Genomic DNA, 25,696 nt, shown 5'->3' on the forward strand with positions numbered 1-25,696 from the left:
CCTGAGATGAGGGGGCAGAAACATCTTCTCTAAAATGGCCATAGTGCTTCTGGTACTTAGACGAGGAGCATGTTTTAGTCTGCCATGTGTATGTAAATGTCACAAAGACATGGTTTGCTGGCAGAGTCGCCACACTAAAAACCAGGACAGTTGCCCTCGGTAACCATGGGGATTGGTTCCAGGACCCCCATGGACACCAAAATCTGAGAATGTTCAAGTCCCTGATATAAAATGATATCATTTCTGCATATAACTGACATACATCCTCACGTATACTTTAAATCAGCTCTAGATTAACTATAATACCTAATATAATGTAAATGCTATGTAAATAGTTGCTATACAGTATTGTTTAGGGAATAATGACACACAAAAAAGTCTGTATACACAGATGCAATCTTCTTTTTACCACAAATATTTTCTTTTCTTTTTCTTTCTTTCTTTTTTTTTTTTTTTTTTTTTTTTTTTTTTTTTTTTTTTTTTTTGAGAAATGGTCTCATTCACCTTTTCTCAAAAAATGCAACAGTCCAGGCTGGAATGCAACGGCAGAATCATGGCTCACTGTAGACTTGAATTCCTGGGCTCAAGTGAGCCTCCCACCTTTACCTCCCTAATAGCTGGGACTACAGGTGTGTGCTACCATGGCCAGCTAAATATTTTCTATTTTTTGTAGACACAGATTCTCACTGTTGCCCAGGCTGGTCGCAAACTCCTAGGCTCAAGTGATCCTTCTGCCTCAGCCTCCCAAAGTGTTGGGATCACAGGCATGAGCCACCAACCCCAGCTACCCAAATATATTCAATCTGCAGTGGGTTGAATCCACAGATACAGAACTCACAGATATGGAAGGTTGATGGTACTCTCCAAGCAATCTACATGTTGAAAGACTTTCACCAACATAGATACCTACAAATTCAAAGACATTTTCTTTCAGAGAGTGAATCAAACAAATTATCTTTCTAAAAAATTCTTTCCAGAATACTTCTAGAAATCCAGTTACACAGGCCTCTTTTATAGCAGTATTTAAATTCTACTGATCTTCAAAAGCCTTTAGATAATTAAGTATTTGATACCAATAGCACCAACAGCTTTCCCTAGAATGAATGCACAGGTGAAGATAGCCAGGGCTTTGGATAACTTAAAAGAAAGAAAGCAAAATAAGATAAAGCCCACACAAACCATTCTTTAGGACTGATATTAATTTGGAGGTAGGCAAGTATGTGAAAGAATATAGAGAAGTGAAGGCATCCAGGAATTTCCGCAGAGGATAACTCCATCTTCATCCCTCCGACGCTCCATCTGCCACAAAGCATCTCTCTCAGGTGCCCGAGGGTTCTGATGTTTGGACCTCAAGGTAAATCGTATTTTCTTTGGGCTTTGTTTTTCTGTAACAATGAAAAATAAAAGTTGAAGTTAAAATAAATAAATATGCCATTAGTATGTTCATGATGAAACTGTAGCAAAGTTGTACACAAAAATGAGTAAGTGTCAAGACAAATGAAAATTAAGTTTAGCAAACAGCAAAGAAGAAAAGGGCTTAGCAGACTACAGCCCGTGGCCCCAACCAGGCTTGTTGTCTGTTTTTGTACTACCTGTGAGCTACAAATGGTTTTTTTATGTTTTAAATAGTTGGAAAATATGAAAACATTTCATGGCACTTAAAATTCAAATTTCAACATCCATAAATAGCATTTTACTGGAATCCGGACACAACCATTCCTTCAAGCATTGTCTATAGCTGCTTCTCCAATGCAGGGGCAGAGCTGAGTGGTGGCAAGAGAGACCACAGGACCCTAAAGCCTGAAATATTTACAATATGGCCCTTTCCAGAAAGAGTCAGCCAGCCCCTGAAGTAGAAGGTTGATCACGTTGTTGCCTAACCCAGTCACTTAACTGGAGGCAGTATCCCATTTGGAAGCTGGTGACTTTTGGGACACAGGTCATTATCTCCTTCATCTGATAACCATGGAAGCTGCCTCCTAATGTTTTGGGAGGATTCGGTGAAAATGCACATAGAACTTTCAGGGAGGCGGACACACACACAGTAAGCACCCCATGAAGCTGAGCTAGAGTTACAGTCACTTCCATTCCTGATATTCTCCCCTTGCAAGTGGGGAAGAAGGAGTAATCAACATGATCACTCTGGCCATAGGCTATGGCTCCTATATACGGAATTGGTATGATATAGTAGAGAAGACAGACAACGAAATAAACAAATATTAGGAAGTGTGAAGAGTATTGCCAAGAACCCAGGATGCACAGGGGATGCAGGGTTCTGGGCAACAGCACCTGCCTCCCCTGGCAGGGTGGCAATGGTTAGGATGAGGTAGTGAAGGGATTAAACAAAACATCTTAAAAGCTGACCAGGCTGGGCACGGTGTCTCACACCTGTAATCCCAGCACTTTGGGGGGCTGAGGCAGGCAGATCACCTGAAGTCAGGAGTTCAAGACCAGCCTGACCAACATGGAGAAACCCCATGACGTGATGGCACATGCCTGTAATCCCAGCTACTCAGGAGGCTGAGGCAGGAGAATCACTTGAGCCCAGGAGGCGGAGGTTGTGTTGAGCTGAGATCGCACCATTGCACTCCAGCCTAGGCAACAAGAGTGAAACTCCGTCTCAAAAAAAAAAAAAAAAAAAAAAAAAAAAAAAAAAACAAAAAAAACGACCAAGTACCTGTAAGCAAACAAGAATGAAACATCTTTAAATCAGATAACACAACATTTGGGATCAAAAAGAAGGAAATCATCAGCAACTAGAAAATGCGTTTACTGTTAAAATGAGTGTTTCACCCTTATCACTATGAAGAAATCTAGAATTTCTCCAAGTAAGGTGTACAGAGTGCCTATCTGCATGGGCACTGTTGGCAAGGATTATTAAAACAGATTCCTGAGTTGCATGGCTCACATTCTAAGTCAAAAACCAAGAAGGCCAAGGAATTCAGCATTTTGGTAAGTTCCACCTGTGCTGCTTCTGCAGGCTCAGTTTTGAGGATCACTGGGTCAACAGTACAGTTTGCAAGAAGAATGTAGAAAATCTGAGCTCTGCGGAACACCTACTACCTGCCAGGCAACGGATTAGTCACTGTTACCTACTTAATCTTATTGGATCTTCATAGAAACTCTGTAAACTAAGTGTTATTGTGACTATTTTGCAGGCATGGAAATTAAATGAACTGTAGGGTTCAATGACATTCCTGAAGTGATAAGGATGCTGAGTCAGGTGACCTAGGTTCAGATCTAGATCCTTAGGATGGCATAGACTTTCCTCTCCATTCACAAGGACACGGGCATCCTTGCCGTGGAATCCGGAGAACTGAGCCCGTAAAGGATCCGGAGAGAGACCACCTCCTCAAACGCCGTTCCTTCCTTTCCTTTTTCATTGCTCTAAGACTAGAATATGAAACTCCAGCAAATCTTGCTCTCTGTCTCTTCACAAGAATTTTGTGAAGAAAGTCACTAAAGAATCTGAGACAACTGCTCAGAGGACAGAGACTGATTTTAAAATGTTCCCCACTCAGAGTCATTAACTCCCGGGTGAGCTAGGGACTCTTGGTGCACCACAGCCAACATCACAAACAAATCATTCGCTGCCGTGCAGTTGAGAACAGGTAACTGTCAACACATGCTCTTCATTATTTCCTTACATAAAGTCAGTGACTGTCGTGGTTTTTTTTCCCCCTCATAGCAGTTCTGGGAATAATAAAAAGACACACAAATATCTGTAAAGCTCTCCTAAACCTTTAAGATAGAGGAAATGGAGAATGTGGAGTGAAATTAGCCCCTTTTGGAGGGCGTGTCAGACTCATGGGCCTCAGAGTCCTGGGCACCACGGGTTTCACCTCCCAAGGTTTTCGGCGTCCTTCATGGTCTCTGGCAAAGCGACCCCCTTGGTCTCCGGAAGAAGTAGCGTCATCCCTGCAGCAAGCAGGCCCAGCACCGCTTCAAAGGAAACAGATTGCAAATACAGCCATTAGAGCACAGCCAATGCCATTTACAGAAATCATCACAGCTAGCCAGAGAGAGGAAGAGACAACACAGACGGGAGAGATATTATTTTTTTTTAAGTGAGGAACATTTATAAAAGAAAATTAAAACAATAGGATAGCTGGCGAAATGTCAAAGTAAAGGCAACATCGCCTTCATTTTGCTAAGTATAAACTTTCACAGTAACTGATGTTTAGGTATTAGGGGATTTGTTGATCACGGTACATATATACACATAATTAGCTATGGAGCACAGTCTGTACTGGACATGTGGGCAGGGTAGACCCTTCCCACCACTTTCTCCCTCTTTTTTTCCCTCACCTTCTACTTCCCTTTCTCCCTCCTTCTTCCTGTTTCCCTTTCCCTATCTCTTCCTCCACCCCTCTTTTTGTATTCACCTGTGCCCAGGCACGGCAAGTTTCTGCAACCAACCAACCATTTTTGCCTTCTATGAAGTGGGTAAGCAGGGTCTTGGAAGTTTCCTGGCCTAGGTTTGGAGAGAGAAGTAGGAGTCCCCTCTCCCTTCTAACATCCAACTGTATCAGGAAGAAAGCGGATACAGAACTTTGATTCCCACTCAACTCCTTGGGAGTGTTCTCGGTTGTTAAGCTCTAGATATAAGAGAGAGGTGACAATTCAGCACCTCCAAGACTCTAGCAATTATAAATTAAATGTGTAAGAATTGGTGATCAGATTTATCAGGAGACTATGTCAAAAGGTCTCTCAGATTCTGTCCTATAGTATGAATGATTGGGGTCCAGAGCCAGAGGATAGAAATCTCTGACCCACCTTCTAGGAACGGCTTCTTATCTTTCTCATGAAGCAAGACAGAATAAGCCAGGAGACACCCCAAGAGCATGCACCATCCTAGCCTTCGGTAAACTCATTGAGAGCTATCATTCCCTTCACTCAACAGACATGACCAAGTACTCACACTCAGTCACACCCATGCTGAGCCAACTGCCAAGCTGGAGAAGAAGGAATAATATATACTTCACAAAGTCTTACCAAATAAAACGAGGGGCAAGGCTTGCCAAACTGCTGTCAGTCTGAAGACTATGAAGGGGACGAGTATCCCACCTATGTCACACACAGAGGAACACACCATCACTGCAAGGTTCCTGATAAAATACAGAGGACAAAAAGTATGATAATTATGTGATTCACTTTTCCAAATGTTAACCTAATGCTAAAACAAACACAATACCAGTACCTGCAGCTTGCTGTGGGTGTCCAGTGCTTAACACCTCAGAAGCAAACTGCAGGGGTCAAAAGGAGCCAGGAGGACCAGCCCAGAGGGTACTGAGAGGCGGTAACAGGCTAAAGTGAAAGTGGGTATGAGCCATCCATTGCCCATGCGATGGAAGAGAGCCTACCTCTTTTTAACTATCCATTCAGATATTTAGCTCTTAGGTGTGTATTTCCTGAAGACTTGCTACAAGCCTTACAAAGATAAAAAGAACACGTGTTCCCTGCTCTAAATTTCAGTTTCACCTCACTCCTTTCCTAGCTCCATGATCTGTCATCACCTGTGAGGAAAGCACAGTGTCTGGGAGTGACTGAGTCTAGCGGGATTTGGGCCCATCCAAGCCCTAAGACCCTGGGAGTAGGGCTGATCTACACCAGGGACTAACCAACCAAGCCATCACCTCAATAACCAGCAAGTGACCCTTAGAGGAGACACATGGGGAAGAAAGGAGGCCTAATCAGAATGAGGGATCCACCACTGGCATTTGTTGGTTAAGGGTCAATGAATGTGGTTCCTTATGCATGTGACCCAGAGATTTGTTGCACAGGGTAACAGGCCTTAAATAGATCTTCCCAAGAAAAACATGGATTCTAGCTTCTAGCACTAGTACCATGGGGCATCTGCAGTTTTGACGAGGATACTCTGGTGCTGAATGTGTAGTTGTTGAGAAAGATAAAACTAATCACTGAAATTCTTAGAGCTCCTTTCCTGTGGCTGCAAGCTTTGGTCTGTGCTAAGACGAGCATTTTCTTGGGAAATGAGATTTAAACTGTGACTAGTTGCTTTTTCCGCCTGATGAGTTGCTGGGGATGCTCAGAGCAGATGTTAAAATATGGGAGGAAAAGAGTCTCCACTAGGGAACCCCCTACCCCCATGCATGGAAAGATAGGGAAGGGTGGACAGAAGGTATTGAGGAATCAAGGACAAAGAAAGCTAGTGGGGAAACATGTAGAGAAACTGTCTACTTGAAATGACCCTCTTCATCTCTGGCAGTGTTCTTTGCTCTGAAACCTATACCGTCTGATATTACTATAGCCTCTCCAGTTTTCTTTTGATTAGTATTAGCATAAAGTATTCTTCTCCATCTTTTCACTTTTAAACTATCTTTCTCGCTTAGTTATTTAAAGTGAGTTTCTTAAAGGCAGCATGTTGGGTTTCACTTTTTGTCCAATCTGACAATCTCTGCCTTTTAACTGGAGTGCCTAGATCATTTATATTTCTTGTGATTACTGATACGATTGAGTTTAAATCTACCATTTTGCTATTTGTTTCCTTTTTGTTCTGTTTGTCCTTTGTAACCCTTACTTTCTTTTTCTGCCTTCACATAAATTATTTTAAATGATTTCACTTTATCTTCTGTGTTGCCTTAATAGCTATAATTATTTTTTTAATTTTTGATTTAGGTTTACAGTAAACCTAACTCTTTGATCACCGTACCTTCAAGTAATATTGTAACATTCATAGATTACATGGGAACCTTACAAGAGCACACTTGCATTTCTTCCCGCCAGCCTTTGCACAACACATTGTGATTATTGCTTTCATTGGAAAACTATAGCCCACAGGCCTATAAGGACAGCATTTTTAGCTTTGGAGTAAAAAAGTATTTTTGCATGATTAAAAGGTTTCTTTTTAAAGAAAGAAAAATATGCAACAGAGACCACATGTGATCCACAACGCCTAAAACATTGGCTATCCAGCTCTGTACAGGAAAAGTTTGCCAATCCCTGCTTTAAACGGTTCATTGTCTTTTCAAGTAAATAACCAGAAAAAAATAAATATTTCCATTTACCCCTGTAGCTGTCATTTTCAGTGCTCTTCACTTTTTTGTGTAGATGTAGTTCCCATCTGACACTCTTTTCCTTTTCTCTGAAAGATGTTCAAGGCTAATATTTCCTGTAGTGTAGGTCTGCTGGTGATTAATTCTTTCAGACTTTGTGTGTTTGAAAAAGTCTTTATTTTCCATTCGTTTTTGGAAGTATTTTTGCTGGGTCAATAATTTTAGATTGGCAATTTCTTATTTTTTGTTGTTTCAGCACTTTAAACATGTTACTCAGCCATCTTCTTGTTTGTATCATTTCCAATGAGAAATTTGCTGTTATTCTTATCTCTGTTCTTGTTTGTGATATCTTTTTTCTCTGATTTCTTTTTAAGATTTTTTTTTTTTAGACAGGTTCTTGTTCTGTTGTGCAGTGGTGTGATCTTGGCTCATCCACCTCCCCAGCTCAAGCAAGCCTCCTATCTCAGCCTCCAGAGTAACTGGGACTACATACACACACCACCATACCCAGAAAATTTTTGTATACTTTGTAGAAACAAGGTTTCACCATATTGCCCAGGCTGGCCTTTTTAAGATTTTTACAATGTGCCTTTCTTGATGTTTTTTGGGGTTAGTATTTATTGAGATTCTTTTATCTATGTATTTGAAGCTTTTATCAAATTTGAAGAAGTTTTAAACATTATTTCTCTCTCTCTATTAACCCCTTCTACTCACTTCTACAGATTCCAATTACATGCACTGAATTGCCTCACAGCTCACTGATTCTATCTTTCCTTTTTGATAATTTCTATTGCTATCTTCAAGTTCACTAATCTTTTCTTCCGTAAATGTTTAATCTGCTGTTAACTCATGTGGTGTATTTTTCATCTCAGATATTGTGTTTTTACCTCTAGAAGTTTAATTTGAGACTTAAAATTTTTTTTCCCTTATCTCCACCTAACATGCTCAATCTTTTCTCTAGGTCTTAAACATACAGAATATAGGTGTCACAACTGTTCTAATGTTCTTGTCTACTAATTCTATCAACTATGCCATTTCTAGGTCAGTTTGAATTTATTTATTTTTCTCCTCAAAATAGGTTCTCTTTTTCTACTTGTTTGTATGTTTGGTAACTTTTGATTGGATGTTAAAAATTGTAAATTTCACTTTGTTCCGTGCCCAATTTTGTATTCCTATAAACAATGTTGAGCTTTGTTTGGAAAACATGATTAAATTAGGAATAATAAATCAGGAAAAGTTCTATCCTTTAGGATATTACTTTTAAGCTTCTTCTATTAAAATTATTTGCATAATTTCTTACTCTCTATAATGACTAATTACAAAATTCATATATTTTTATTTCCTTCCCAATCCCTCCCTTCATGACCTATATCCTGACGATGTATTTAGTTATATCATCTCTTAGAAAATTTTAAAACAAATGTAGAGGTGGAAATTTTATTGAATGCCTTTCAGTATCTATGGAGATAATAATATAATTTTTCTCTTTTTACTTATAAACATGATTTATACTGTGAAATTTTCTAATACTGAGCCATCTTTGCACTCCTGGAGTAACTCATCTTAGACATAGTATAGTAATTATTTTAATGTTCTCCACTGTTTGATAATATATTGTTTAGAATTTCTGAAGCAACATTCATAAATATTTGTCTGTAGTTTCCTTTATCTTTGTTGTTCTCTGATACCAATATTATGCTAATTTTATTTTTTAAACTTGGAAAATCTCCTTTTTCTATGGTTTAGAGGAACTTAAATGTTACTGGAATTTTTATTTATTAAATGTTTTATAAAATCCCCTTTCAAAATCATTGTGGATTCCTTCTTTTATCATTATTTAGGGCCCTCCTAATCTTATTTAGTACCTTTTCCTATAAATTCAACTTTGATTAGATTATGGTTCTTGCTATATATTTCCCTAGTATGCTTTTGTGCATTCTTTCCTTCTTAGCTTTCCTGAGGAACAGTTATACTTCATATATGGAGCATATTGTTGGATTCTGCTTTGTAATAAAGTCAGGCAGTCATCTTTTTTTTTTCCCAATAAAGGATTTAAGCCTCTTTTCATTTATTTAAATGTCAGAAATGTTTGGTCTCAGCCGGGCGCGGTGGCTCAAGCCTGTAATCCCAGCACTTTGGGAGGCTGAGGCGGGTGGATCACGAGGTCAAGAGATCGAGACCATCCTGGTCAACATGGTGAAACCCCGTCTCTACTAAAAATACAAAAAATTAGCTGGGCATGGTGGCGCGTGCCTGTAATCCCAGCTACTCAGGAGGCTGAGGCAGGAGAATTGCCTGAACCCAGGAGGCGGAGGTTGGGGTGAGCCGAGATCGCACCATTGCACTCCAGCCTAGGTAACAAGAGTGAAACTCCGCCTCAAAAAAAAAAAAAAAGAAAGAAATGTTTGGTCTCAATTCTATCATGTCAATTTTATCATATCAATGCTATCATCTATTCATATTCTACCTTCTATTCACACCATATCTTTTTATTGCTTCTGGTGTCTTTCATTTTCAGTATGTGTTGGTTATGTGTATTTTTTCCGATAATTTGGAAGGGCTGTATTTTATTCAAATGATTACCTATATAACCTTATATAATATAATTAATACCCTATTCCTTTAGACAGTATTGATTAACTTTCCATTATGAACAATCACAAAATTAGTATAGTTCTACTTCCTCCTCAAACCACCCCTCCATGACCTGATTTCATTGATTATATCATTACTTTTAGTGTTGTCCTTTATATCTTAAAATATACCTAAGATATTATTTATCAGTTTTTGAAAATATATTGCTGCTGAACAAATTAAATTTGTCAGTTTTTAATAATACACTTCCCCCCCCAAAAAAGTGTATTGAAGAAATCAGTGTATTACACCATCTCCAACATTCTCTTTCCTTTTCCTTTTCAATCTTTGTTATAACATTTCTTTATTGTCATATTTGTGATATTATATTCTGTTGCATAGCCAAAAATACAGTCATTTTAATATCAAATTCAATGATCACTACCAATTATTCCGACACATTACTCCATTTGCCACTATACTTACTGAATTTTTTTTCTAACAGCTTTTTTTGGGAAAGGATCATAGGAACCATATTCTTTGAGTTAATTTTAAATGATTGGCTATTGCTGTTATATAGAAATGAGAGCTTGGTTAAATAAAATTCATTGGATTCAGGCAGGGTAGCTCACACCTGTTGTCCCACCACTTTGGGAGGTGGAGGCAGGCAGATCATTTAAGGTTAGGAATTCAAGACCAGCTTGATCAGCCCCGTCTCTCCTAAAAATACAAAAATTAGCCAGGCGTAGTGGTGGGCACCTGTAATCCCAGCTACTGGGAAGGCTGAGGCAGGAGAATGGCTTGAACCAGGGAGACAGAGGTTGTAGTGAGTCAAGATCATGCCACTGCACTCCAGCCTGAGTGACAGAGACTCCATCTCAAAAAATATTAATAATCATCATTGGTAAAATCGCACTTTATTTTCTTGCGATCGTTGCAGGCATTGACTGTCTTCATCAAATGATACCAATTTGTTCTCCTTATATAGGCGACACGCTTGCAGCCTGGCTACTTGATGACTCTTTCTCTATCTTTAAAGTATAGTAACCAAATAAAAATATGTCCTAATATATTTCCCTGTTATATGTGCCTCTTTAATTTAAAGCATTCTTTTATTTTCAGATGTATTCCTGAAGTATATTTATTGTGTGTGTGTGAGTGGGGGGTGTATATATATCTTTTTTTTTTTTTTTTTTTTTACTGAAAGGGCTACAGACTATATACATGCATACATATATGCATACATAGAACCTTTTAAACTCTATTTTTTTTTTAAGACAGAATATCCCTCTGTGGCCCGGGCTGGAGTACAGTGTCCCTATCTTGGCTCATTGCAACATCTGCCTCCTGGGTTCAAGTGATCCTCCTACCTCAGCCTCCTGAGTAGCTAGGACTAGAGGCACACGCTACCACACCCAGCTAATTTTTGTATTTTTAGTAGAAACGGGGTTTCGCCATGTTGGCCAGGCTGATCTCAAACTTCTGGCTTCAGATGATCCATCCGTCTCAGCCTCCCAAAGTGCTGGGATTACAGGTGTGAGCCACTGTGCCCAGCTTCAACTCTGCTTATGTCTTATCTCTGTTCTACTTTGCAATTCCTTGTCCTGTCTTACCTTTCCCTCACTGTAATTATTCTTCTTTGCATTGTGTGTAAACTGGTTTTCATTTCTCAAACGCAAAAATATCTCCACTTCTCTTTTTTTTTTATTTCTTAAGACAGCTTCAGTGTCTTCTATCGTCTTGCCATATAGTCTCTGAAGAACTGTATCTCTGCTTTAAACACTTTATTTTTATAGAGATGACTGATTGACCAATATTTTGCATTGAGTAGTGTATTTGGTTAGAGCTCTGACCTAGCTCGTGACGGTGTTTTTCTGGTAAGTATTTTTCATTTGACTTTTGCTTTTCCTTCTCAGTTCCCCCTTTTTCTCATTGTGTAGCTCCTGAGTGAGTTACTTTTTGGTTTATTATTCGTCTTTTCATACTGTAATTTCTTCCTCTTTCAGCCATTGCTAGAAGGATTTGTGGGGAAGCAGCCAGGCCCTATTCTGGGCTAGTAGAAATCCTTTTTTCTTTTTTCTTTTTTTTTTTTAACCAGAGTTGTTTGTGATTAGGTGCTTTTAGCTCACTCATTCCAGATCTACAGGGGCTGATGGTGTGGAACTAGTCTCCTCCACCCGCCTCTCAGTAACTGCTATCTGAAAGTTCCTGCACGTCTTCTTTTACAGCCTCTCCCTCCCTGCTCCATCTTCAGCCACACAATGTCCAGGGCAGGGAGCTTTCACCTCCAGCCCATGCACCCATCATCCTGTCCTTCCAGACAAGAGATCATGGCTCACACCCTTCAAGGCACACTGTCTACTTTGGAAAGCTGGTGGCCGCGTCTATGATTTGCTGTCACCGGTGTCCTTTCCTGGAGTCTTCTCAGACCCCCTTGGAACTCACGCACTGGGCAGCCCTTCCTCTTGTAGATTGTCTTTTCATGTTATCTTAGTTTCAAATGCATTTGCATTTTCCCTCACTTTTCTGATAGCTTTTGTGTGATTTCCAAGAGGTGCAAGAAAAGAAACCATTATTTTTTACTATCAATAAAAAAAGATTACTGTTAAAAAGGAAAAAATGGCAAGCAAGTATAGAGAAGCTAGAAGAAGTAGGGAACTGGGTCCTTTATTTAAAATTAGATGTTTGTGGTATTTCATTCATTGAGTCATTCTACAGCACGTAGTGAGTGGGGCTATGGAAGGGTTTTGTGAGGTACAGAGAAGTATGACGTGGTTTGTGTTTTCAAGGACCTCATAAGACAGTGAGTAGATAAAAACGGAAAGATCATTTTCAAAGTGAGGAAGTGGGTATTAATGACAAACGAATCTTCTTACAACACGCGCTGCACAAAGTTAGGGGAAGCAGAGCAGTCCAACTCTGAAGCCGCCTGGAACAGAGGCAGGGTCAAAATGGTTTACATACAGACTGTCTAAACTTGGACTGCTTATAAAGTAATAAAGTCACAGAAATTATCCCTTTTCTGCAATTTAAACTTGATTCAATCGATTAGAAATACTGGCCCTTGAATGACTGCCTTACCTGTGTGTGCAAGTGTGTGTACGTAACAAGTTGAGAGCTTTTTTCTGAACGTCTAGCCTCCCTTCCCTAGTGAGTGAGAATGCTTTTCACACAGGCTTTCCACAAGCAGTCAAGGGCTCCTCGGGGATGGGTTACTTGGCCTTTTTCCCTAGAGAACTACGCACTCAATACCTTGCATGGTTTACATTTTGAGTCAGTCCCCTGTGCCCGGTGGCCATGACAATGGAATTGTTTGGCCTGGCTATTTTAGACTCCGAGCTCAGAACTGCCAAATATAGAAGGCTTTCTCTCTAATTTGCCTTCATCTCCCGTACTCAGTCCAAGTAGCTTTTTACAAGGGAGAGTCTCAGACATGGCCTCTTAATAAAGGATTAGTCAGGAAAGAGTGAATCAGGACCATCCTGGTGTCTTCCGGCTTTACTGAAGGGCTCAGAGCACTGTGCAAGTATTAAGATGAGACTGCGGAGCTGGGGTATTCTTTAGAAACTGTTGGTATGATGACATAGATGACATAAGGAGAAGAAACAATTTATACAGAGGAAAAAGAGTTTAAGGTAACATACAGAATGTCTAACAAATTACAATTTTTAAAAACTTTAAATAAAGTGGTTTCTTTTATAATTAAAATAATCTCCATTTAATACTAAGTCTTCCAAGATACAGAAGCCAATAAGTACTGGCAAAGATACTCAACAGTACTAGCAATTAGAAAAAGTAAAGTTACAATAATACCATTACCTCCCTCAAAATGACTTTTAGAAAGCTGACAGCACCAGGCTGGGTGCGGTGGCTCATGCCTGTAATCCCAGCACTTTGGGAGGCTAAGGTAGGTGGATCATCTGAGGTCAGGAGTTTGAGACCAGCCTGGCCAACAGGGTGAAACCCCATCTCTACTAAAAATACAAAAAATTAGCCAGGCACAGTGGCGCATGCCTGTAGTTGCAGTTGCTCAGGAGGCTGAGTCAGAATCACCTGAACCTGGGAGGCAGCGGTTGTGGTGAGCCGAGATCACACCACTGCCCTCTTGCCTGAGCAACAAGAGTGAAACTCCAACTCAGACCAAAAAAAGAAAAAAGAAAAAGGAAAAAAAGGCTGACAACGCCAAACACTGATGAGAATGAGGATCTACGGGATTCCTCAAACACGGCTGGTGGGAACACAGGATGGCACGGCCACTTCAGAGGGCGGTCTGACAGCTTCTCATAGAGTTAAACACACACTTACCATATAACCTAACAATCCAATTCCTGAGTTTTTACCCAACAATAACGAAAACATGCATCCACTCAAAGACCTATACCCAAATGTCTACAGCATCTGCATCAGAATCGCTCTGAAGCAGTCCAAATGTCCCTCAAGTGGTGAACAGCTGAACAGTGTGTGAATCGTGGCACCCTGACATTCACATGCTGGAGTACTACACAGCAGCAACAAGCAAAACACTGACACATGCAACAACTGGGTGAGTGTCATCATGCTAAGTGAGAAAGCCAAGCACCCTATTATTTCATGCCCTGTTACTCATTTACAGCTCACTGTGGAAAAGCTAAACCTGTAGGGTCTGGAGGAGAGAAGAAAAGGGCACTGACTGCAAAGAGATATGAAGAACCTTTTGGGGGTGACAGAAATAGTCTCTATTTTAATTGTGGCCGTGGCTAAATAACTGTATACACAGGGAACTGTGTGCATATGTGTGTGTGTGTGTGGTCAAACTAATCAAACTGCATGTTAGAAATGGTGAATTTTACTCTATGTCAATTACATACCAATAAACTTGATTTTTTAAAAAATAAGTTCTTCAGCACCAAAAGAAAAGGCAACAAAAGTAAAGTAAAAGATAAATTAGACTACATCAAAATAAAAAACTTCTGTGCATCAAAGGTCACAAGCAACAGAATGAAAAGATAATCTATGGAATGGGATAAAATATTTGCAGATCATGTGTCTGATAGAGTTAATCTCAGAATATGTAAAGCGTGCCTACAACTCAACAACAATAAAACCAGTTCAAAAATGGGGAAAGAACTTGAGTAGACATTTTGCCAAAGAAAATATACAGATAGCCAACAAGCACATGAAAAGATGATCAACATGATTAATCCTCAGAGAAATCAAAACCACAATGAGATAACACTTCAAACCCATTAGGGTGGCTACTATCAAAAAGACAAACAGAAAATAACAAGTGTTGACGAGGATGTGGAGGAACTGGAACCCTTGTGAACTATTAGTGGGAATGTAAGATGACGCAGCCATTATGGAAAAAAAGTATGTCAGTTCCTTTAAAAACTAAAATTAGAATTACATTATGATCCAGTAATTCCACTTATGGAAATTTCACCCCAAAGAACTGAAAGAAGTCTTGAAGAGATATTAGTACATCCATGTTCATAACAGTATTATTCACAATAGCCAAGAAGTAGAGCATCTCAAGGGTCCATTGACAGATGAATGGATAAACAAAATGTGGTATATATATATAATGGAATATTACTCAGCCTTTAAAAAGAAGAAAATCTTGACACATGCTACAACATACATGAACCTTGAGACCATTACACTAAGTGATCCAAGCGAGTCATACAAAGACATGATTCCACTTATATGAGGTACTTAAAGTAACCAAACTCATAGAAACAGAAAGTAGACTGATGCTTGTCAGGAGCTGGAAGGTGAAGAGCATGGGGAGTTTCTGTTTAATGAGTACAGAGTTTCTGTTTTGCAAGACGAAGAGTTCTGGAGCTTGGTTGTGTGCGGGTAGTTAACACTACTGAACTGTACCCTTAAAAGTAGTTAAGATGGTAAATTTCATATTATGTATATTCTACCACAATTTTGGAAAGTTCCTCAGTTTACAGAACAGCGATGTGTCCTAATGGGAAAACCACAGGGTTCCAGGTCAGGAAGATGTGGTCCTTACCCTAGCCCTGCTTCTTTCTAGCTGTCTGAGCCCTGGAAGGTCTCTTTCCTTTTCTAAGTCACAGCTTCTGCATACATAAAATGGGGATAACCATACCCAAGAACAAACGTAAGTGCTGAATGGAATCTCATGTATGGAAATACTCGTGTGTCCCCATACAAATGTCAGCTGGTTAAGAAGATGATGCCCAGAAGTGTCAACGGAATGGCTGACATTTATACAATGAATTAGTGCCAAGGACAGGGCTACAACACAGGTTTCCCCACTCCCTATCCAGTGCTCACTTCTCTACACTAGCCGCCTTTTGTTCTTGTACTTGCTGTATGTACAGAATAACCTTGACCCCATCCGTCAGCTCACAAGGTCCCACTTCACATTCTCGGCTATAATAATGGATTGACCCTCTCTTGCTGCTTAACCCCATCTCTCTGAATGGGATTTATTAACCATGCCACTCAATGTCCAAACTGAGCAATGCTTGGGGGCATCTTCAGGAAGCATCTTGGAAATGTTGGTCCCCACTGAGCTGGTGGGTTCACAGCCGCTTCACTGGCTACCCCTGTTTTTGCACTCACCTGATGAATGTGGGGTACAGCTCAGCATTCACCAGGCAGATCATTTGGATTGCAATGGTGATTCCCATTCGGCCAACACACATGATCGTGATGTTTAACCAGTGCAGATCTGGAAGGGAAGCACAAAGAGGGTGTGGATGGTGGATGGGGGTTTTGTTCTCTGAGTTACTGGTGATAGGCCACAGTGGGTCATGCTTGGACTGTTAGAGCTGGTGCGGCCTGGAAGGTTGTCTTATCTAACTTTTTCATTTTGAGATCAGTAAACTGAGTCTCAAGAGATTTGGGGATTTGATGATGACATATTCAAGAAGACTCCACTGTGTGGGGGAAAGAAGGAGCTTTTGGAATCTCAGCTTGGTTTCCTGAGCTGTAGAATGGGAATCATGACACCCAGCTTATCATCATGAGACTTAGAGCTGATTGTGTCAAATGTCCACTGTGACCACAGAATTTTGAAGTTGGCTTTTCATTTATTATGTGAGAGCATCCTCTGCTAGTTCAGTTGCTGAAACACAGAAAGAACTCAATAAACATAATCCCCCTAACAGTAGTTCTCAAATTAACAAAACAGATTTCTGATCCTCAATCTAATATTCATTTCCAATACAGTTTTAACCAAAACGTCTTTCACAATAGTCTCAGAGGCTGAGAATTGGGGAAGTGTGCCCTTGTTTCACTCTGGCAGGCTGCTACGGGGCTCTTGACCTCCCGAAGGCCCAGAAAGCCCTCTCCCTATTGAGATTGGTCAAAGAATTTGGCTTCATTGGAAAGAACCTCAGCTCCTTAATAACCACCATCATCTGCTCTGCATGGGTTACCCCCAGCACTGAAATTCAAGTGACCTTGTGACACACAGCTCACTATAAAGGCCTCTGGGACCACAGACATGATGTCAGCTTGACTATTGTCCATAGATACTGGCTATTTATGGAAGTCTTGTTTCATTTCACTCAGCCAATAGGAGGATCCAAACGAGAGTGCCCCTCACCCATCTCATGAGTGCAACACAGTCTCTGCCTCCTGCATCTCTCAGCCCTGGTGGAGAAGCCAAGCTGAGCCTTCCATTAAGGACTACACCTCATCTAGCTTCTAAAAGATAAAAGGTAAGGAGTTCACTCTGATGCCTCGAGGGAGGTCCTGGTTCACAGGTCTTTATCCTGATGATGCTTGGCTAGAGGTACACTGCATCCCTGGCCTCAGAGAACTGACCATGTCTCCACTCTCCAGGGCCACTCATTACAGAAGCAAGAGCAACCCAGTTAAGACTAAAATCAGGTCAAATCCACCCCTGCTCAAAGCCACCAGTGGTTTCCTACCACTCTTGGGATAAAGTCCGCAGCTGGCTATTTACCAGCTCACTCCACACCTCACTCCACTGCTCCCTACATGCTTGCCTGACCCTGGTTCCCAGATCCTGAGCGGTCGATCCAATGCCACAGTCTTCTCACCCCAAGGGCCTCGCACATGTCAGAACACTCTCCCCAGATTTTTAAATGGCTCTTCCCACTTCATTTAGACCTCCCTTGCCCATTGTAGAAAGCACTGACATCTTCTCTTTTCCCTCTGGAATGTCAGCTCCATGGAGCAAGATCTCTCTCTGCTTTGCTCATGGTTGAGATCCTAGGACCTAGATATCTGCCAGCCACATAGACGGCCTGGAGATATTTCCTGCAGGAGAAATGAATGACTGTCCTAAAATGCGATAAGGACTAAGACCGAGGGATGGGGGAGGGCTGGAGCTGGGAGGAGAGGGCTAGGGAGGGGATGACGCCTGGGCTCTGTCCAGGTGGCAACCGGATGGACTTAGCCCTCAGTCACCCTCCTTCTTGGCACTCAATGATGTTAATTTCTAAAAGTTTGCCCATCCATCATGTCTTACCCAGGATTCCAGAAACCAAGAGGTGGGGAAGAAAGAGGGTAAAATCTATTTCAGATCCATGCTGCTCCTTTTCCTGCATTCTCTGTTCTTTCCCCACAAAAAGAGGAAGAAGAAAAGCGCTTGCTTTTCCCACCCCTTTTTCTTTCCAGCCTGATCTCCACAGCCTGGTTTTTGGGCATACAGGCTTCACGGGAAGTCTCTACAATACCCTGCACGAAAGCCTGCCAGAATGAGTCACTAAGCCAACAAGTGCAGAGCACAAGCAATAAAAACTGAGAAGAGAGCAAATCTGCCCTTGTATTTATTTTATAACGTATCCAGAAGCAATGAATGTGAAAGGCAATGTATGTACTCAAATTAAAACTGACTGAAGTTCATCTGCTTTAGGTTTAAATGTAGCTTGGTTTATCTTTAATTGTAAGAATTACAGGCTAAAGTATACATCCACCGAAATGGCCACGCTTAACCAGACGAGTCATATCAAGCGTTGGGAGGATCTGGAATAATTGGAACTCCCATGTGTTCCTGGGAGGAGTATAAAATGGTTTCACTGCTTTGGAAAGCTGTTTGGCAATGTCTGCTAGAACTAAGCATATGCCTCCCTGGGACCCAGCAAGTGCATTCACAGACCTGTACCCAAGGGAAATAAGAGCATGTGCCCACCCAAAGATATGTGCAAGGATGACTTTAGTCCCAATGAGTGGGAAATGTTGGAAACAATGCAAGTGACAATCAACAGCAGAATGAATGCAGAGTGTCATATTCACACAATGGAATGCTAAACAATCATATTTTTTCAAGTGCCAACTACACTCTCATGTGACAACATGGGTGGATCGCACAGGTGCAGTGATGAATGCCTCATGCCTGTAATCCCAGCACTTTGGGAGGCTGAGGTGGGAGGACTGCTTGAGCCCAGGAGTTTGAGACCAGCTTGGGCAACATAGTAAGACCCCATCCCTATAAAAAATAAAAACATTAAATGGGCATAGTGGCTTATACCTCTAGACCCGGCTACTACTGAGGAGGCTGAGATGGGAGGATCCCTTGAGCCCAAGAGTTCAAGGTTACAATGAGCTGTGATTGCACCGCTGCACTCCAGCCTGAATAACAGAGCAAGATCCTGTCTCAAAACACAATAACAATAACAAAAATAGTGTATTTGGTATGGTTCCATCTGTATGAAGCTCATGAACAGACACAATCTGTGGTGACCAGGGGCAGAGTAGTGATGACCTTGGCAGGGGCGGCAGGGGTTGTTATGAAGGATCATGAGGGAGGCTTTGCAGGAGTTGAAAATGGTCTCCCTCTTTATCTGGATCCTGCTGCCCAGGTGTATACATTTTTTAAAACTTACAGAGTCATACACTTAGTTTATTGAGTGTATGTACATTAAACCTCAATTTAATTTTGCTGTTGTTGGTTTTTGGTTTTTGGTTTCTTTGGGAGACAAAATCTCACTCTGTCACCCAGGCTGGAGTGCAACGGCACAATCTCGGTTCACCACAACCTCCCCCTCCTGGGTTCAAGCCATTCTCCTGCCTCAGTCTCCCGAGCAGCTGGGATTACAAGCGCGTGCCACCAAGCCCGGCTAATTTTTGCATTTTTAGTAGAGACGGGTTTTCACCATGTTTGCCAGGCTGGTCTCGAACTCCTGCCCTCAGGTGATCCACTTGCCTCGGCCTCTCATAGTGCTGGGATTATAGGCGTGAGCCACTGTGCCCGGCCCCTCAATTTAAAAAAAAAAAAATTATAGACAAAGGTAACACCTCATCTTTGTTCTCGTTCCGGAAGCTTATCAAAGAGTTGCAATATTCTCCCCACACTTCCATTGCCTGGGAAATTGTGAAAACAGACAACTCACCAGGTGAGATAAAAATCTTGACGAGGCAGGCTGTCCCTGCCAACAGAGTTGACACGGCTAAGGGGTAGATACGGCCCACGCGGTCAATGGTGACGAGGGTGATGAAGGCCCCTGGGAATTCGACCAGAGTGGAGTAAAGGAAATCCAGGTAGAGATTCTCGCTGGTGGCACCCACGTGCAGGATGAGGCCCTGATAGAGCACAGAGCCGGTGAACCTGAGCCAAGAGGGCGTTTCAAGTCAAAGGCATGAGTCAGAGACTGATGAAGAAGCCCCTCCCAGCTGGAGAGGAGTGTGAGTCACTTGGTTTAGAATGTCCTAGGGCAATATGAGAAGAGGGGAGTAAATATTAGAAAACGTGTCTGCAAGGGCCCTTGATGATACATTTTCTTCATGACGGATGTGAGAGTATGACTTGCAGGACATGTCCCCAAGTCTCCTAGAGATCGCACGTGGTGATGGCTACTGTTCACTGCACTTAGATGTCTGGTTCTGCACCCAGCCCTGCACGTGTGTAACCTCATCTGGCACTCCAACAGGCCTACGAGGAGGTGGGCAGGAGAGGGCAGGAAGTGAGGGAGCAGGTTCAGGTGTCGGACTGCTTTATAAGCTGTGTCACCTTGAAGAAGTTAACTAACTTCTCTGGGCCTCGGTTCCCTCACCTGTAAATGGGATCGTAATAGTACCTACCACAATGGTTTGCCTTGAGCACTCGCTGAGTTAGTGTACAAAAATGCCATTTTAAGTTCCCAGCACACAGCACGCACTCAGTAAAGACGAGCCGTCACTGTCATCATCGTCATCCTCTCTCCAAGGTGGAGGACCCAGGGCACAACAAACAGGCCTGGGCCCGCTTTTCCAGCTGCACCATGGCGTTCCCTGCCCCTCGCGGAGCTGTCCTTAGTGGGCGCCCTTGATTCACCTGCACTCTTCCATCCACTGCACACCCCCTCGGCTCCATATTTGAGAAAATATACCAACATTACAGAATATGGCACATAGACCCGAGGCCTAGCTAAATCGTTCTTACCTGCGCCAAATGTAGGGCACCTCATGTGTCACTTTGGGGGGAAAATATCATTTGGAAGCTGGAAAGCTTTTACAGTGGTATTTACATTGTGAGAAGAGATTTGGGAACAAGAAATTACTCTCTCATCCCAGCATGCAAATCGCCTGTCAGCTCCGAAACCGAGACGAAATGGATGTTTCTAAGGAGTGTATCGCCTTGTTTGAGAAAATTTCACCTAAAGCAGCATTGGGACGCTTTCGTTTCTAGTCCTAAATTATTCCTGATTAGACAACGGTCAAGAGAACAAGAAGGAAGGCCCTTGCCCGCACCTCAGTGCGTTTAGATTAGCCTGAGTGCCTCTGTACCATTTAGCCAGGTAAAGACAACAGTCATATTACTGATCAGGAAGGGACGTACAACCTCGACCTTCCTGTCAACAAGCCGGTTAACAAATGTGCCGGGCTGCCACCTGTGGGCAGAGCCCATGAATTGCATGTGCGTATTAACAGAAAAAAGGAACGTTGACACCGAACATCCCCCGCATCGCTGCTGTACCCTCCTCTGTGTCATTTACACGCATAATCTCACTAATCCTCCCACTACGTCTGTGAGATAGGAACTATCGCTACTCCCGTTACTGAGGAGGAAACTGAGTCACAGAAAGATTCAGGCCCTTTGGAAGGTCACTCAGCCAGGACATGGTGAACAGACCTTCCAAGTCTCAGTCATGACTTCCAGTAGGACAGTGGGAGAGGGTGTCCGGGGCCAATGGTGTGAGGCCTTGGGGGCCACAGAAAAGGATCTGACTTCATTCTCAGTGATTAGGAAGCCAGCGGAGGGTAAACAGGGAGAGACGAGGCCCGCCGAGCTCGAAGGAATGCCGCCACCTGCTTTGTGTAGCACCAAGGCGCGCGGGGGAAGCCAGCCGGCCACCCAGAAGGCGCCTGCAGCAAAGCAGGTAAGAGGTGCTGCAGAAACGTCCATGCAACAGCTGACGCTTCTACAACGAATTAGTGCCAAGGACAAGGCTACAGCCCCAGCAAGGGAACCCAGGGTGCCCACGATGGGAAGCAGCAGCTTCCGAGGCAGTTCCAAGCCAGCTGATGGAACTTGCCAGAGGATTGGAGGTAGGGGTAAGAGAACAGTTCCCTGCGGGGACTCTTGGGGCTGGACGGCGCAGCAGAGCAGGCAGTAATTTCCATCGCAGTGGCCAGTCCCAGCCACCATGCTGAGTCCAACACTGAGTATCCATGGAAGCCCGCCAGACACATGGGGCTATTTGCAAAGGTTCATGGGCCCAGCATGTGGCTGGATGCAGGACCCCAGGGGCAAACAAGTGCCCCTGGGTAGCCGAGCTGCTCCGGCCCAAGGGCCGAGGCCCCGAGCGCGGTTGCGGGGCCCTCACTGTCTGCTGAGGGGAAAGCCCTGTGTGGAGGAGGTGAGCCAGCATCCTCTCAGGGAGGAGGGCAGGGGATTCCTGCTCGTGACAGCAGCTGGGGGAGCATGCAAATCCTGGGACTGTGCAAGACGTGTGTGAGTAGGTTCACATGGGTGTGAGTTTTCTAGTCAAAAGGTAACAAATGCACAGAGACACTCAGGTAGGGTCTGTAGGGTGCTTAGATATGAGGAATGGAACTTCCTCCTCGAATGCCCCGGGAGCTCTCGTCCACCTTCTGACGCTGGGTCAGGACTTGGCTATTCCCAGAAGATGAGGCCACATGGAACGGAGGCAGCCCCAGAAATACTTTCCCATATTTCACTCACCCCACTAGTGCCCTTCATGGGTAACAAATTCTCCTTACTAAAATGAAGCCTTTTTCATATTATTCAATCCCCAAAGGAGAAGCAAAATAAGCTCTTTGACCACTCACAACTATAATAAAATTCCTGTTTCCTTTCTCTTTTCCGACCTGAGTATTCCACTGTCTCTAATCGGTAGCCCAGTGTTTGGAGGAGCATGCTGATTCTACCCCAGAAAACAAACAGGAATGCCCCTCACCACAGGTACATCAGGATGAAGGTGCGCTTCCTCAGGCGCGGGGAGCGGAACAGGTCTGCGAACGAAGGGCTCAGCTTTTCGGTGACATCCTCTTCCAGGGAGAGCATCTAGGATGAAGGGAGAGCATCAGCCACAACCACGCTGCTGCAAGCTGAGCCCCGGGGGGGCCCCAGCAAGGTCAGACTTGTCCCTGCTGTGCTTCACACCCATGACAGGGAGAGGTTCTGCCACTTCCCCTGGCAGCCCCAGATGAACCTTCCACACCAGAGCTCAGCCCCAGATTCTGTGACATAAGACACCCCTTCCTAGACTTCACCTTTAAATCAGCAGGAGGCAACTTCCCATTCTTTTGAGCGATGTGGTCCATTATCTTTATTGCTTGAGTGTTTCTCCTTTGTGATAACAGCCACCGGGGGGACTCCGGCACACACCTGCGGACACGACACATCACTACCCAGCAACTTCCCTGAAATTCATCTGACGCCCAGCCCTGAGCAGGGAGATGCTGGTGCTTAGTGCAGCCTGCCCTCCTCACATTGGGACTGTAACCCCCCAAGAAGTTGAGGACCTGGGGTCACTGTGCACTGCCTACGTGGCCCAGGTGGGAGCTCTGTAGGTCACTCATGCTCCTAGTGTAACCTAAGATTTATAGACCAAAAGGGAGCCGTCACTTCCTATGTAGCCTTCCTTCTGTGAAGCAGGGGTCTCATCTCTCCTGGACCCTGGCAGCCCTTGTCCCCCAGGGAAAACACTCACAGAGGAGACGCTCCATGTACATCACCCAATGACAACAGGATGTCTCCAGGTAATACAAGAGCTGTTGAACACTTTTCAAAGTACTTCCCAAACAAAATAAAATGTATTTACCACCACTTAAAATCGGATCAACACCATGCTGTCTATTTCAAACGGAATGAGGAGGGTACAACTCAAAGACTGGGCCTCTCTGGCAGAAGGATCTTCTGAAAACTCACGGGCATTGATTGCCTCACTCTGCCTGCCCATGCAGACTGGGGGAGGGCAGGCTCCTCAGAACTCCCCAGCCAGGCATGTGCAACTCTTAGAGGCCGGCTTTCATTTAGAGAGACTGAGTTAACTCTAGTGTCACCCACAGATGACGTCTGCTCTCAGCACAACTAAGACAAAAGGTGGAGGGATGAGAAATTCCTTTCTGTGGCCCTTTCTGCTACCCCCTCTTCCCTCTACCACAATCAAAACTGACCCGTGGAGTTCTTTGCCCTTCAGACCCTGCAAAGCACTCACAGCTAATATGATTAACACCTCGTTTGGACCGGTCTGGTTCCTAATGGCTCGGTGTGCGCATTTCCCAGAGAACATTGCATTGAGCAGGCCTGCTGTTCCTTCCTTCTTTCATTCATTCAGTTAAGATCAGATATCTGCTCTATGGCTAGATGAGAAGGATTTCCCAGTCTTATTAATAATACCAATAGTATACAAAAATGAAGACGTGGGAGAAAAAGAGAGACGACAGCAGCACGGAAGTGTAGAGGGGGAAGGGCGAGAGGGTCAAGAAGATCCAGAACATCTGACTTCATGCAGCACCTTGGCGGAGCTCTAGGGGACCATCAGGAGTAGTGGCCGTTGCAGTAGAATTGCCACGTATGGAGGCTTTCCCACGACCAGTCGCTGATACAGATTCCCCAAGGCCACCGAGCAGCCCACAGAAAATCCTCCTTCACCCGGGAGCCAGGCTCGGCCTTGTGTTTCTGGAAGACGCACATTCTGAGGCCCTGCGTTTCCCTGGATTTCTGTCCGACTCTTGGCATGGCTCACCTTTATCTGGGGGAGCCAGTCTAAAGAGGCTGTGTCTGAGGGTGGCTCCACGCCTAACCAGGGTTGCCCGGTAATAACGCAACACCCTGAACAGTACAAGCAGCGGGAAGCTCCCGCTCCGTGCAGCCCCATGCGGTGTACGTGTGGGAAACGCCGGGCTCCATGCAGCCCCGTGCGTCACGTGTGTGGACACCACGGCCTTTGTAGGACGGCGTGTAGGCGCCCTCCACTCCATGAGCCCGGTCCCACGAGGGGACAGAAAGTGCAGCCGGAGGGGTGGCGGGTGCCCCTTCCCAGTAGGCGGAAGGAAGGGCCTCACCAGTAGTAGAGCAGGAAGAGGAAGGTGGGCAGGGAGATGGCCAGCTGCAGCCAGCGCCAGTGAGGCAGGGCGTAGGCCAGCCCGGTCAGCGCCACCAGCCCCATCGTGAAAGCCATCTGGTACATGATCGCCACAGTTCTTCTGGAGCCCGAGCCAACGAACTCTGTGACTGAAACAGAAGGCGTGGTCGTTATGCGGGTTCCTCGCAGGAGCGCAGCACAGGAGCCCGACGCGGTGCGTTCAGAAGCTCCGGGCCCCTCCGGCTAGTCTCCCCACCGGGAGCCCCCACCCGGCCTGGCCCAGCCCCACCTGCTCCCAGGCTTCTCTCTTGTGTGTCTCCCATTTCTCCTTCCCCCAAACCACAGCCGCGCTCACGCCTCCCCTTTTCCCTGGGGCCGTGGACCCATCAAAAGAAGGCCCGAGAGATCCACCAGGCTGCTTCACTCTCTGGCTTTTCCCTGACCGTCCCCTTCTGCACCTGCTCCTTCACCATCTGCATTCCACTCTGCCTGCTTCAGCACTCAGCCGACAGGTCTCTCCTCCCCAACGCTTTGCTCCAGCTCCAGACTCAGCTGGAATATTTGTCAGGACCCCAGGGGTGTTCACTGATTTAGCAAATATCGTTGAGTGCCTGCTGGGAACCTGGCACTGTTCAGGGTGTCTGGGGT

General features: G+C 44.0%; 1 protein-coding gene across 4 annotated transcripts in view; it reads right to left on the bottom strand.

Annotated features, from left to right (window-relative positions):
* Positions 1–417: 417 nt before the first annotated feature.
* The window catches only part of SLC22A1 (solute carrier family 22 member 1), a 35,923-nt gene continuing 10,644 nt past the window's right edge, over positions 418–25,696 (bottom strand). For 2 of the 4 annotated variants that reach the window (XM_003933778.4, XM_039467925.2), the window contains exons 4-11: positions 25,029–25,197; positions 23,232–23,346; positions 22,916–23,022; positions 19,910–20,124; positions 16,167–16,275; positions 4,996–5,108; positions 3,843–3,942; positions 418–1,385 (exon numbers count right to left, since the gene is read on the bottom strand). In XM_003933778.4, the coding sequence (XP_003933827.3) occupies positions 1,319–1,385; positions 3,843–3,942; positions 4,996–5,108; positions 16,167–16,275; positions 19,910–20,124; positions 22,916–23,022; positions 23,232–23,346; positions 25,029–25,197 (995 nt within the window). In that variant the 3' untranslated portion in view covers positions 418–1,318. Of the gene's footprint in view, positions 1,386–3,842; positions 3,943–4,995; positions 5,109–9,245; positions 12,520–16,166; positions 16,276–19,909; positions 20,125–22,915; positions 23,023–23,231; positions 23,347–25,028; positions 25,198–25,696 lie in introns of those variants that run through there. The other 2 variants (XM_010344321.3, XM_010344322.3) reach the window with 2 other exon arrangements.

The sequence above is a fragment of the Saimiri boliviensis genome, chromosome 4 (assembly GCF_048565385.1).
Source record: "Saimiri boliviensis isolate mSaiBol1 chromosome 4, mSaiBol1.pri, whole genome shotgun sequence".
NCBI classification, from domain to species: Eukaryota; Metazoa; Chordata; class Mammalia; order Primates; family Cebidae; genus Saimiri; species Saimiri boliviensis.